Below are 14529 nucleotides of genomic sequence, written 5' to 3'. Positions count from 1 at the left end.
AAATTAACACTTCATTGTAGTTATAAACAAATGGTAAAAAAAACTGCTTTTCTTGCATTAGTTTAATCAATCATTGAATTTTTTCTTGACATTTACATTATTTAATAATGGAATTTCCTGGATAAAATAGCTCCCGATTTTCCATTGTAACTAAAAAAAAATTTTAAAAATTCTTTTAGATATAAGTATGTTTATAGATCGGGCGCCCGGAAAGTTTATTCATGTGAAAAGCCACAAGAGGCTGATTATGTAGATATTTGGATTCAATATTGCTGATGGGTCATATCCTGTAAATGGACACCAAATAGGATGGGTAAAAAATGGATTTAATCATGTTGTACATTGTCCTAATGTGTATACAATGGTAAAACAGCAACGACAGTAACTTTATCCTGTAAGTTTCCAGAAACAGTAGCCCGAAGTGACCACTTAAAAATGGTGTTATTCATGACAAGAGCCACACGGCTAATTCCTTTTACATTGTAACATTGGGATGCACAAAAATACCATTGAAAGCAACTTTTTCCTGAAAGTTGCCCCAGGCAGTAGCCCAAAAATGCTTATTTAGTCTGGTCTGGTTTCATCCGTAGGTCCCGTGTATATTGGTAATAACATTTCTTGATGTTGCGTCTTGCAAAACTTGGGATATTACGAGAAAATTAGACTTTTATACCCAATTTATCCTAATGTCGTATAATTGTGTACAGCGAATGCGATGAAGCGTGACTGAAATTACAAGACGCCGTTTGCGCCTGTTGAAAAATACATTAACAAAGCTATAAAACCTACAAAATTAATAGTTTATACAATAATGTAAGTATAGTTTACAATAAATTATATAATAGAATGTAATAGTTGGCGCCGTCTAAATACTTCCACCATTCTTGCTTCCAATATAATTCATCATCATGGCAAAGTAATAGATTTAATAGATCATGGCAATTTTGAAAATTACTTTATAACCAACTCCTTTTGAATTCCGCAGTATCTTTAACTGATGGTTATTCATCCTTGGCACATTATTGAATATCTTTGTTATATGCTCATTAGAAACAGTATTCAAAAGATAAACATTATATGTCATAAAAAGTTGTTGGCTCATAAATGATCGACACCAAACAGATCCAATTTCTGAAAATAAAACAGCAACTTTGAAGGCAGAATGCAGATGCTGACTATACCAAAGACTGCAGTATATATACCAGATTTAAGGAATTACATGACATAAATGAGGCACGGTAAACATCTTTTCTTGGCAAAATATATCGATAATATGTCAGCCATGTCTGACAACTCCTTGTAAATACAATGATGCATGTTGGTCTTCAGTTAGATGATATATTCTATGTTGTCCAATTTTACAACATAAAACCTTGAAAAGAAGCACACTGGGCTTCTTTTCAAGATAGTATGGGATATTCGAGATAGAATTTAAATATCAAAAGAACAGTTATTTATGATCGAGTTTATATCATACATTTATTTAACAGTTTAAAATGGTATTTTGATCATAAAATTAATATTTTTACCCCGGTCAATCATGATGTCTACCATGCAAAAATATCTTTTCTATAGCCCATGTATAATAGCCTTTTTTTTAAACCTATCATTTTAATACCGTAGAATACTGAAATTTATTTTCATAAATTATGATATCATAACTCAAAAGCACTGATCTTTTTAAAACTAGTCAGTGTCTAGGTTTAACATGCATAACATGCAATTCGAAAGAATAGTGCTTTTACTAAATGGCTTTAGTTATTCCTCTAGCACTATATCTAGCCATAGCTTTAATACTACATAATGAGGCCTGGCATCACAAAAGCGGCGCAGAGTCGCAAACTGAACTTTTGAGATATTTAGCCTTGAAGTTCAGAATGTGAAAAACGGCATAACCTAACCATTTTAACATTTTCAATAAAAAAAGATACTATAAACACTTATCTTTAACATATCAAACTCTTGGTCAAAATATCACATGTGTACATGTATTTTGCAATTATTTAAGTCGTTTCTATTGAAAATATATTAGGAAATTGTACTTTGTTCACGAAAAATCAACTTTCTTTACGGCGCTTTTGTAAACAAACCGCTAACCCGAATGACGTCATGTTTGGTACCTATCTGTCCGAAAATATATCAGCTACTATAATTTGAAACAACCTATAAAGGGATATTTGTTAATCTAGCCAATGGAAATTGGTTTTATTAAGGTGTCAGGTTGCTAAAATTGTGAATCCTTGACTGTGATTGGCTATAGAGAAACATTACCCTCTCTGATTGGCTGACGCTTTGTTTACGATGAAACAGCATGGCTTCCACCATATTATTTCATTTCAACATTTTGTGAATATTTAGGAATTTAATCTTTATTTTTATCTATATATTAAAAAAAAATAACAAAAAATATAATACTACGTTACTGAGGAGATAATAGCGAGTTTTGTCGCGTTGATCGGCGGGCTAGGCCAGGCCCAGCTAATCGGTGTCATTTTTGATTTCCTCAAAATGAAGATTTCCTGAGTTAGAAAGTGATGCCATGCCTCATATCTATTTCACTGCCTCCTGTGAGTACACACCGCAGAGCCGCATCGGTTGAATTTGGGATTTATAATGATGGGATGGTCACTAAGTGCCTTGAAGGACCATCGCTACCACTAAACATTGACAGGAGAATAAGAGCTGGGAAACGTTATATTAATGATTTTCGGTACTGTATCTAATTCCGAAGTATCATAGGAATATTTGGTAATACAACATCAAATGTGTTTCACATGTATCTAAACTATTACTTAACTCTTAACCTAACCTTACATGATACAGGCACCACATGTGATATAAATGAGATGCTATATTACCAAATATTTCTATGATACAGCACTGAAAATCGGGTGTGCTGATAACTTATATGAAGCAAATGCGAGCCTAGTAGTCAAATTTTGGTTCTGATACAGATAGTTATGAAGTATATCATAGACTATGTAAGCGAACCATGGAATGATTATGGGACCAAGAACAAGACAACGATGGAATTTAGTCATCATTCGACACATTAAATCATTTAGGCATCTATGTTTTTTAAATGATTTATCTTGGAGGATGGCCATATTAGGGTTAATCTGTGACAGTTCTAATACAATGTATCATGTAGGGTTAGATCTAATGCCGTATGTTTTCACATAATTACCATATATTTATACGATAATTATTATAAGTTCGTATATCTCAATGTGTAACAATTAGGAAAAAGAATTCATTCAATCTATTTAGTGGACCGGAATCGGAAATTTGAGGCATTGCTGTCAATGATATTTTTGTATATCCCAAAGACACGGGTAATAGTTACAATGCAAAAGTAATCGTTTTACTCTTCAAATAATTAAATCTTGTAGGGGGTGATTCGGAAATTTTTGGAATACTGTCTGGGACAACTTACATGATAAAGTTGCTGTCAATGGTACTTTCGTATATCCCAAAGGGTACTAGTTATAATGTAAAAAGGATTTTGTCATGTGGCTCTTCACATGATTAAATCTTGTAGCACCCAACAGGCAATTTTTGGGCTACTGTACCCTGGGGCAACAGGATAAAGTTACTGTCAATGGTATTTTCGTATACACCAATGTAAAAGGAATTTGCTGTGTGGTTTTTCACATGATTAAATCTTGTATGGCCCAAGGGGCATTTTTGGGCTACTGTCTTGGGAAACTGTATTTTTGTGCAATGTGCATAAGTTACAATGTAAAAGGAATTAGCTGTGTGGCTCTTGACATGAATAACACCATTTTTAAGTGGTCACTGGGGCTACTGTCTCAGGCAACTTACAGGATAAAGTTGCTGTCATTACTGTTTTAACATTGTATACACACATAGGAACAACTTTTATCCGTGTGGCTTTTCACATGATTAAATTTGGTGTCCGCATGGAAAATTTACAGGATACCCGGCAGCAATATTGATTATTGAATCTTATCCATATATCTACATAATCAGCCCATCAAACCTGCTGTGGCTTTTCACATTGAATAAATTCTCTGGGCACTGGTCTATTTAAGAAATAGTAAAGTAAGATAAGCCTTACCTGTGTATTTGCATATTCACCAGATGTGGCCAAAGCCCTATTTTTAAGCTTTGTATAGCTCTCCTCAAGGAGTTGTTCTAATTTAAATGCTCTTAGTTTAGCCTTTTCTACATCATATTGTACATCTTCCATTATGTTTGTCAGTTCTGCTAATCTATTCTCTGCTAAAAGGAGCTGATCTGTCTTCTCTGTGAACTGTTTATTAATCAGTAAAATTATACTATCATAATTTAATTTATCCATATACAGTATTAGGTTTAGCCAAGTTCCTCTTTATCCTACATAATTAAATATTATTTTCAAAAGCACAGAAATGTAACAGTATTTCATAACACAATTTGTTGTTCAAAGTATGTGTATTAAATTTGGTTCAAGCAAAGTCATTCTAGTATCTAGTATCACATAAATATTAATATAAATACCTTAAGTGTTGTAGTATGATGTTTTGCTTGCAGCTCTGAGACAAGTGTTTTTAGGCATTTGTTTTCAGTTTCTAGATCAGCATTAACACCTACAAATATTTCTTCTTTACTTTCATCAGCTAAAATTGATTATTAAAATGCACATAAATATACTTACAGTAGAATGAAACAATATAATAATCCACAACGTTAAATTACGCCTGTTTCATATCAAAAGGCTTTTCATTATATTTTCACTTACAAGTACCACCCTGTACTTTCCAAACCAGTTTCTCATATTTTTGCTGAACACCATCAAATGCTTTTAAAAGATCAGCTACAACTTTTTTTGAGAACTGACATCTGTCCAACAGCAGTTGGTCTATCTCACTATGATCACAAGTCACAAGTTCTGCCAAGAAGCTTGCTGTTGCCCGGTTTTCTGATGAAATAAAGTGAAATTTTACATAATTATGTTTAACTAATGTCTTTAGTAATTGAAAATACTATAAAAAAATTTAAAATTAGTTTAAATTGACCTACTTGCCAAACATATATTGCCAACTAATTGTTATAAACATCAGCTACAACATCAGTTTATCCCTGGCTATGATCGGATAACAGCCCAATTTAATAGTAAAAGAGTCTATTCATAGTCATTTAGTTATTGCTTGATGAATCCTTTGTTTACTAAACAAAAATAAATTGATGGTTTGCTTCTTAAACAACTCCAAAACGTCTGTGTTCTGAAAATGTGTGTAGTGTGTATGAAAATAAGAAGACAATAAGATAAGATGTAAAGATCATTTCTTGATGTTGCGTCGTTTAAAATCTGGAATTTAACAAGAAAATTTGACTTTTATACTCAGTTTTTAACCCACCTCATGTCGTTAAATTGTTTGCGACGAAGCGCACCCGAGATTACAAGACGGAATTAGCGCACACGCAAATCTTACACATCTGTGTAGTGAAATGTATTGTCTCATAAACTTTACATGGACGGATCCAGAGAGGATCGAACAGGCTCCTCCCTATTTTGGAAAGGTGGGTGGCGGCGGATGAAAAGGGAAAATGAGAAATTCAGACGAATCTCAAACCAGCACTCTTAACCCTTTCACTGCGGAGCATTATTCCCACCTCTGTGCGTAATGTATATTTAAGAAAAACATATGGTATTTTAATAAATTGCAAAAAAATACTAATTGAGATAATTGTGTAATTATTTTTGTGGTGGGTGATGGGCAAAGGGTTAGTCTACAGTTAGGTATAAAAAAAAAAGTAATTTGCATATTGATGACGTCATGTGACGTCATTACAGGTATTTTGGATTTCGTGTTTTTTATCGAATCAATGATAAAAACTATATTTTCTATAAGAAATTCTTATGGAATACGTTTTTCCAACTGGATATTGATGAAGATACGTATAACAAATAAAAATGTAAAAAAAAATTGAATTATTTTTATTGTTTTATAAAAATTATGCACAAATCAAAGTTTTGGGGCAAAATCGTGAAAATAATGACATTTTCCAAAAATTCACTATAGTACAAAACTAACTATTGTTTCAGAATTTTTGTTTTTTTGCGTGTTGTGATAAACACAATGTTGCCCTATTGGGGCTGGTAAATTTTGGTTACTTTCAAAATGGCCGCCATTACGCTACTCAAAACAACTTTCCAAGATAGAATACTATTATATACACTATACTATATATAATATAACTATAGAGGGCGCATGATTTTCAAGATAATAATACAGCTATAGAGGGCCGTTTTTTTTGCTGGAAAATTTTTTTAATGACTTGCAAAAATATTCAAGTGCATCGAACAAATATAGAGGGTGCTATATATTATAGGCAAATACGATTAAATCATTGTTTTGCCCATACCCGGTATTACCGGGTATACGCACTTCAACGACGTTTGTTTATACCCGGTAGTACCGGGTATACGCAGTGAAAGGGTTAATTTTTGCAAAGTGAAAGTACTCTCATTATCATATACCTGGAATGGATTATCATTATTAATGATTGGTTCTTATTTTAACAAACCGCATTGGGTTTCATATTATAATGCATTTCAGGTACTTAATATGTCCAAGTTCGATAAAAGTATGATGAGTGAGGGTGCACTTTTTTTTACGGAAGGTTATTTTTTTATTGATACACATATATATAACAATTTTAGATTTTATTTGGGTTTCTTTTGTTATGTATTTTATTATATAATTTATTGTACACTATACTTAAAATATGGTATAAACATTAATTAGTGTAGGAGCTTTGTTAATGTATTTCTCAACTTGCACTAATGGCGTCTCGTAATCTCAGTCCCGCTTCTGTGCATTTGCTGTAAACAATTAACGAAATGATCTTTACATTATATTCTGAACCTGTAAGTTTCATTAAGGTACAAGCTAATGCCACGGTGAGATTGCTTTTTGACTGAACTATACCTTTCATCTCTTCTGAATTCTTGTCTTCATCAATTTTGTCGGTACTTTCTGCCTCATCTTCTTCTTTTTTTTCTTCATCTTTTTTTTCTTCCATCATTTCATTATTAATTTTTGTATTCATTGAAAACTGTTGTACGAGTACTTTGATATCTTCATCCAGCTACAAAAAAGTGAATTACTAATATTAAATAATTATTAGACATAATGTTTTACTACAGTTTATACCGGCAAATTGCATTAAATACTTCATTGGGTTGGTCAAATACGCTATAATACCTGTGTCCAGTATTTGTTGACCATACCCAGTAGACTTTCATCCATACGCTGTCTCTGTTGTAAACCTTCAATACGATTTCTTAGTTCATTTTCAAGTAGTTGTCGTTGCTCCAACCTGTCCATCAACTTCTTGTTTTGGACTTTCAATACTTTGATATCTAATTCCTCCTGTGTGCAAGGTAAAACATTTAAATTGCTACAAAAAAAATCTCCTTATTTTTTTGAGCGGTTTAAAAAAGACAATGAGGAATGCATTGTTATTGGACATGTATTGTAGTCAAAAAGCAACAGTATCTTACCATTGAGGAAACAGGACCAATCTGGGTAGGTTCTATATGAAACTTCTTAGCAGGTGGTTCTTCAGAAACACATGATCCTTGCCCAGACTCCTGCTGAGCCCCATCTGCTGCTGATCTTTTACTTGCCATCTTTGTAAGCTGTCAATACCTGTTAAAGCTAAAGTTAACTTTAATGCTAGTTAGGCCTGATGTTTCGGCCCAGGGACAATTAAGCCTGGCACATTTTGACTGTGGTTGCCATGGTATGTTTCACCAGACTTTTAATGTGCCAACGAAATGATTGTAAAACTTATACGTGCTACTGAAAAATACATGCTTGAGCATAAACAATAACACCAAATCCACTTTTCTAGTAGTATATCTCTGTATTCATTAAGGTTGCATTTAATTAAAAAAATAAACATCAAACTTTACAATTTCTAATCTTAATTCACCAGATGTACAGTAATTCTAAAGCACTAAACTTTTATCAACATTATTAATTAACTTTAAATTACAATGTTCAATGTTCGGTACCTCATTCAAATGCGATTAGCAATTACTGATTGTGATTTTTCTCAGATTATAAATCAAGTCTCTGGTGGCTTATAAACTCTGGCACTTCGCGTAATTACAATGTTCCTATTCTGGGGTCAATGCGTATCAGATTGGTGTTCGCATGCATTTCTGTTGACCATTGAATCTTGATATGGATCTAATCATTAACTTCCACCTCTTGTGGACGAGAGGCACTAGTTATGTGTTTAAAGGGGGGTTATGTGTTTAAAGGGGGGTTCTGGGTTTAAAATTAATAGTAAAAATATAAAACGGTAAAAGTTATGCGCCCAGTTAAGCAGAACGAAGACTGTGAAATGAGGCCAGATTGCAAGTGCAGCTACAGCAAAATCACACTGTGGTTACAGAATAGGAAATTCGTAAAATGGTCAATCTTCCGACGACTCATTATTATTACGGTAACCATATAAATTACTTTTGTAAAATTGTACTCTGATGTAATTATAGTCGGTCTTCCCATATAAAGTCAAGTTTCTATGAAAATTCATCACAATTGTGTAAAATCATTTGGAGATTCAGTTTACGTTTGCCGATTTTCGCACTGACTTAGGGAAAAGCCTTCAAAATCAATGACGTAAGGTAACGTATACTGTACATTCCTGCTGAAGAGCGACGATACACATGCTCTCTGCCCATGCCTGGCATCGTCACGTGATAAGCACAGTATACAATACCAAACTGGTCGGGTCACGTACTGTAGACACAGTCTATAATCACAACAGATGAACGATGTACAGTATTTGATTGAAGGTCGACTCGACCTACCGGAATGGTATAGATAATATAGAGAGTTGGAATATTTGTAAACATTGCTAATTTTAACAAGTGTAGCCTATAGTAAAAGGCCTGGTAGTATCAATTCGCATAGGGTCTACTACAGTGACTAGCTACAGTAGCTCATTTTTTAACTGGGCCGGATCGGCTAGGTCTCCTTCCTACTACTAGGTCTACTTGCTTGATGCAGTATCCGCTTTTTTTTTGGAGAGTAAACTATTTTAGGCCTACTTAGATCGGACCTTGCTTTGCCTCAATATTTACAGCCAATTTTGTAGAACGTTTTAGGTTTAGATTGTTTAGGAGTTTGGTTGAAAGGATGGGTTTGTAATCCACTGAGTTTTGTTATTTATGGGCCAATCGTCTAGGGAGTATGGTCGAAGCGGCCGCCAACCAAAGCGGCCGCCAGTTTAATATCGTCATTTGTATGGAACGCCATGTGCGCTTTAATCTTTGATAGTCGTTGTCAACGCCATGGCGAGTTGAGTTACAGCTGTATGTATGGTCAAACCAATAAATATAAGCTAAATCATGTACTATTGAATCTTTATATTTCTATAATAATTAAGTTTGCCTGCCGATAAATCAATGTATATTTTATTTGTATTTTAATATTAACTAACTAAATATATTTACATATACTATCAAATCATTAATAATTTATGTTTGCATCATAATCTACAGTACTATTGAACCTTTATGTCTCATTTACGTACTATTTATTTATTTATATCTCTTAAAAAAAAAATACATTGGCAGTGAAGGGAAAAAATAACGTTGAACTGACCTGACGTTTCTTGAGCACTCTCCTATCGAATCTTTCTACAGTATTGCATTAGCAATTTATGTACGGTATTGCCGAATATTTATATCTCATTTACATACGATCGAATCTTCATACAGTATTGTAATAATAATTTAAGTATGGTATTGCCGAATATTTATATCTCATTTACATACGATCGAATCTTTATACAGTATTGCATTAATAATTTACGTACGGTATTGTTGAATATTTATACAGTTGCAATAATAATTTACGTACGGTATTGCCGAATATTTATATCTTATTTACATACTGTCGAATCTTTATACAGTATTGCAATAATAATTTACGTACGGTATTGCCGAATATTTATATCTCATTTACTGTACATACTGTCGAATCTTTATACAGTATTGCAATAATAATTTACGTACGGTATTGCCGAATCTTTATATTTCGTTTACACTGTACTATCGAATCTTGGTTTTTATTATTAGTAATAGGGTGTGTTATACATTTAAGTGTTATTCCATTATAATACATTGTTTGTGTTTTCAATAAAGCAACGCGAGACGAAACCGCGACCTTCTACAGCACTATTCCTGGCCGGCCGCCAGTCGAGTTATTAGCAGAAATTCGCGTAATTAATCTAGTAGGCTAGCTAGGCCCATGGGCCCCAATGTTTTAACGTAGCCATCGTGGCATGGAATCCCTAGTCAGAATGGCTCTTACCTCACCCATAAAAAAAAAAATGATTTAGGCTAGGCCTAGTACGTGAAGCCGATAATACGATCTGTACTATAGGTATAAAAATAGTATAATTTATGACTCCATGATCATCTGTACAGTACTAAATTTTGCATTTCATTAAATGTCAAATAAATATATGCTACTACTGTTTAATATTACACTTGTTTAGGCCTAACTTAGAAAATCTGGTGGTAATCGTTTGACAGGTAAATTAGTTGACAAACACAACATACATGATGGAATCCACTGATGACGTGATTTTGTGAATATCTCATGAATATTAATGAGCTTCCCTAAGCTGCTGAATTTACCATAAAATGTATATAAAATTTAATTTTTTAAATTTCCCGTTATTACTTCTTCATTCTGACATTTCTATATTGTTATAACATTTTTTAATTAATAAATAAACGATATTTAAAAGCAATTTTAAACTCAGAATCCCCTTTAAATACATTCACATAAGATTATGGCGTTTGTGCATTTTTAATTTAATAGCAGGCAACCATGTGGAATAAACCCCTTATGGGATGATAAAGAAGATAGGTGTGGATGTCGCTCTCTAATTTTAGGTCAAAAGTAATTTTTCAAGGTTATAAGGTCAAATTTGGTAAAAAATGGTTTTAAGCTGTTTTCAACAACTTATAAGCTAAATTGGATCATTATTGACATATTGCAGAAGATGGTCAAGTTCATCAATTTTTCAACTTAAAAGTTTAAAGGTCAAATAGAGTACAAACCTGTTAATTATCGGTATTAGTAATTGAAATAAATATAATTTTCATGAGTATAGGCTGGGGCTGATGGTTATAATGATTTTAAACTTTAAAGTATTTGAATCACACCTGGAAAGTGTTCAGGGGTGGGGAGAATGAGGCCTAGATTATCAAAATAACCGGAAATGGAGGCCTACTGGAATGTTTTAAAGCCCCCTTCCCTACGTTTTTTAGATCTAATTTAAGATCACTAACTATATTTAATGTAAAAATAATACTATATGGTCATATTGCGATAACTTTTTTCGTCTTTAAACGGTTAAAAATGTGAAAAATTAGTCGATTCTAATAATTATAGCGGCCCGCTATAAATCAACAAAATGCATTGCGCGCGGATTGATATTTTTGTTTTTCACCTGTAATTCGCCCACTTTTCGATCGATCGTGAGGCCAAAACAAATGGAAGACTCCTAACTTTTCAGCGAAAATACCGGGTTTTCCCCAATTTGTATCAACGGAGTCTGGCAAAAATAGAAAGACAATTAATGCAGCAACTATACAACTTCAGGCTAGGTATATAGCTAGCGTACGATGTTCGTACGTTACCGATGTTTACCAGCTAGGCCTACAAAACTAAGCCTAGCTAGGCTAGACCTAAGACCGTCCACGAGAGGTCGATCGCCGCGAGCTACTTAGGTAGTGCATTGTTTCTCACTTTTTATCATAATTTACCATAAAACGTACATTTAAGACAAGGAATGACATGGTTTAATGTTTTTAAAGTGATATATATGTATTATTTTCCAAAAAACGTCCAAAATTGCAGGGAAGGGGTCTTTAAACTACATTTAAAAACCCTCACAGGGACATTGTGGGTTAGGAGTATGGGCTGGAATTTGTCTGGGATGGGTAAACGCTCTATCAAAATGTTTGATCGTCCCAGGGTCAACAATACTTTCTAGCATTATTATAAGCAAAAGTACAATTTCAAACAGTAAAGGATTTGTTTTAATTCCTATTACTAGATGGTACGCTCGCTTCGCTCGCGTACCATCTAGGTCGTGCCCACAGATGGTTCTCGAATACACAGTAATTTCAGGGTAAAAAATCTGGCGATTTTAAATGCACGTACCGCAGGACTATAATACATTGCCGTTTACAGAAACGAATAAGTAGACACGATGATTTATGTAGTCAACCAAAATTAGCACCCTGGGAATTACTTCCGAAAGAGAAACTTACCACAAAATGAGTCCAAATTGTTTATTCATTTAAAGAAACCCAATTAGGGTTGAGGGATGGGAAAGAAGATAGGTACAAAGAGGAACAATTTTTAAATATATTCTTTATCCACGTCAGTAACGAAATATTGTTTTCATTTTTTATAGGCCTATAAATAATATACCACTAACGGTGACTAAATATAGTAAAACATTTGCGATTTAATACTTTTTTTTCATTTCATTTTTCATTTCATTTCACATTTATTCAATTAATGAAAACTTCAACAATGTAAACAATATAAACAAATAATGATTTCATTAATTTGGATCAGACTTAGAGGCCAAGGCCTGTCTCAGAAAGACCCAACAAAACATAAATACAAAATAAAAAGTTTGTTAAAACTGTCACTGTCATAGTCGATTGAAATAGTAAAGTACATGTAACGATACACCACTACGACGTTTGTATTTTTTGTAATTATTAATTAATGCAAACGTTGAGAAGCAACTGTCAGTAATAAAGTTTATTTGTATATTACGTGTTTATATATCTAACAGTAGAGCCTACCCATAATCACAGTAATAAAGTTTATTTGTATATATTTTTTTACATCTAACAGTATTCACAGTAAGAAATGTTTGTATATATTTTTTTACATCTAACAGTATTCACAGTAAGAAATGTTCGATTCAAATGACGACCAAAAATGGTTAATAGGTATTTGCAGTACTGTATTGTCAAAGTATTGCAAGTTTATTCTCCAAGGGCTCATAAATTTACCTACTTGTGTTTAACCAAACTGGCAGACTGAGAGATTGGAATGTTCCATTCATCGCAAATCAATACATTTGAAAAACGTAAATTAAATCTATCAAAATAGTATTTTTTAAAGAAAATCGGCCTGTCTTCAACATTATGATGCTGTACTCGGGCAGTTCAACCGGTTTTCAGCTATTAAAAACAATTATCGTAGGAGGAGATAGGAAAATGCGAAGCGTCCTAGTATTATTGTGTGCGGGTATTTTTCAAGTTGGACATCCATTAGACAGTGTATACCACGATCGGAAAACACCCCTATTTGGGGCAAATCGTTGAACCTAAATTCGTTTCAATCGTCAATAACTAATTATCTAACTCAATTTAATTAGTAAACAGGGTTACATCAGGTGGTTAAAATCAGTACCGAAAGTACGAACCAACTTTATATACCATCGAGTAAAAATTCTAGAAATAAACCGCGATTTATCGAATTTTGCCCTTACGTAAATTTATATATAGATAATGAAACAGACTAAATATAAATGTATACTTTCTGATCAATTTGAGATTAAAATTTGATATGCACTTAATCCATCATGATGGTATACTGGAAGTTGTAATCTATTTCAATATATACAATCCTTTTTTTCCATGATCACAAATGGGTGATTCTATGAGGTTGGGTCATAAAGTGTGACATGTATGTCAAAATTTCAAAACTACCAAATGCAACTTAACATACATTTTAATTCAGGTAATTCATTCTATATCAAACATCTAAAAAAAAATTTTTGTTACTTTAACGAATAAATTTTTATCAGGGGTCGAATATGATAAAAAATACCTACGTAACACTAACAGGACACCGTATTTCATAAATTTACGTAAACTTGTACCAAAAAAAATATCAGAAGAATGTCTAATTTAGCATGAAAGATAGTTAACTATAATATGTTATGTTTAATTTCAGCAGAGTTTAATTTATATTGATTTTTTTAATGTTTTTTTTTATGTTATTTTTTTTTTAAACTGTTTTTTTACTGTTAAAATAAACGGTGAAGACTAATGGAATGAGGTTTAAACAGTTCTGACACTACAAATGGGTTAAATGTTGGATACAGTGCATGCATAGATGTGTATCAAATTATTTTATCAAATAAGTCAAACAAACAGATGTTATAATTTGTATTAGTTTGTTTGACAGGACACCGTGGCCTAGCCTAATAATTTTGGTAGGATTGGAAGGTTGTATTCAATTGGGTTCTGGAAATTCCCGACGTAACGTTGTTTTATTTAATTATAATTCAATTTGAATTACAATAAGGGAAGCTTACTGTATTAATATTCTCTATATCATGTTTTTTTCAAATAAATAATAAATATTGTGGGCTTTTAAAGGGGGATTCTGGGTTTAAAATTGCTTTTAAATATCGTTTATTTATTAAATAAAAAATATTATAACAATATAGACA

At 32.8% G+C, this 14529-nt stretch overlaps 1 protein-coding gene across 2 annotated transcripts in view; it reads right to left on the bottom strand.

Annotated features, from left to right (window-relative positions):
- The window catches only part of LOC140044984 (E3 ubiquitin-protein ligase BRE1A-like), a 31550-nt gene that overhangs the window by 14371 nt on the left and 2650 nt on the right, over positions 1-14529 (bottom strand). For both annotated transcript variants that reach the window (XM_072089707.1, XM_072089708.1), the window contains exons 2-7: positions 7514-7670; positions 7215-7382; positions 6939-7098; positions 4745-4924; positions 4504-4622; positions 4082-4276 (exon numbers count right to left, since the gene is read on the bottom strand). In XM_072089707.1, the coding sequence (XP_071945808.1) occupies positions 4082-4276; positions 4504-4622; positions 4745-4924; positions 6939-7098; positions 7215-7382; positions 7514-7642 (951 nt within the window). In that variant the 5' untranslated portion in view covers positions 7643-7670. The remainder of the gene's footprint in view (positions 1-4081; positions 4277-4503; positions 4623-4744; positions 4925-6938; positions 7099-7214; positions 7383-7513; positions 7671-14529) is intronic.

Source organism: Antedon mediterranea, chromosome 3 (assembly GCF_964355755.1).
Source record: "Antedon mediterranea chromosome 3, ecAntMedi1.1, whole genome shotgun sequence".
Classification (NCBI taxonomy): Eukaryota; Metazoa; Echinodermata; class Crinoidea; order Comatulida; family Antedonidae; genus Antedon; species Antedon mediterranea.
This window is presented reverse-complemented; position numbering and strand designations above follow the sequence as displayed.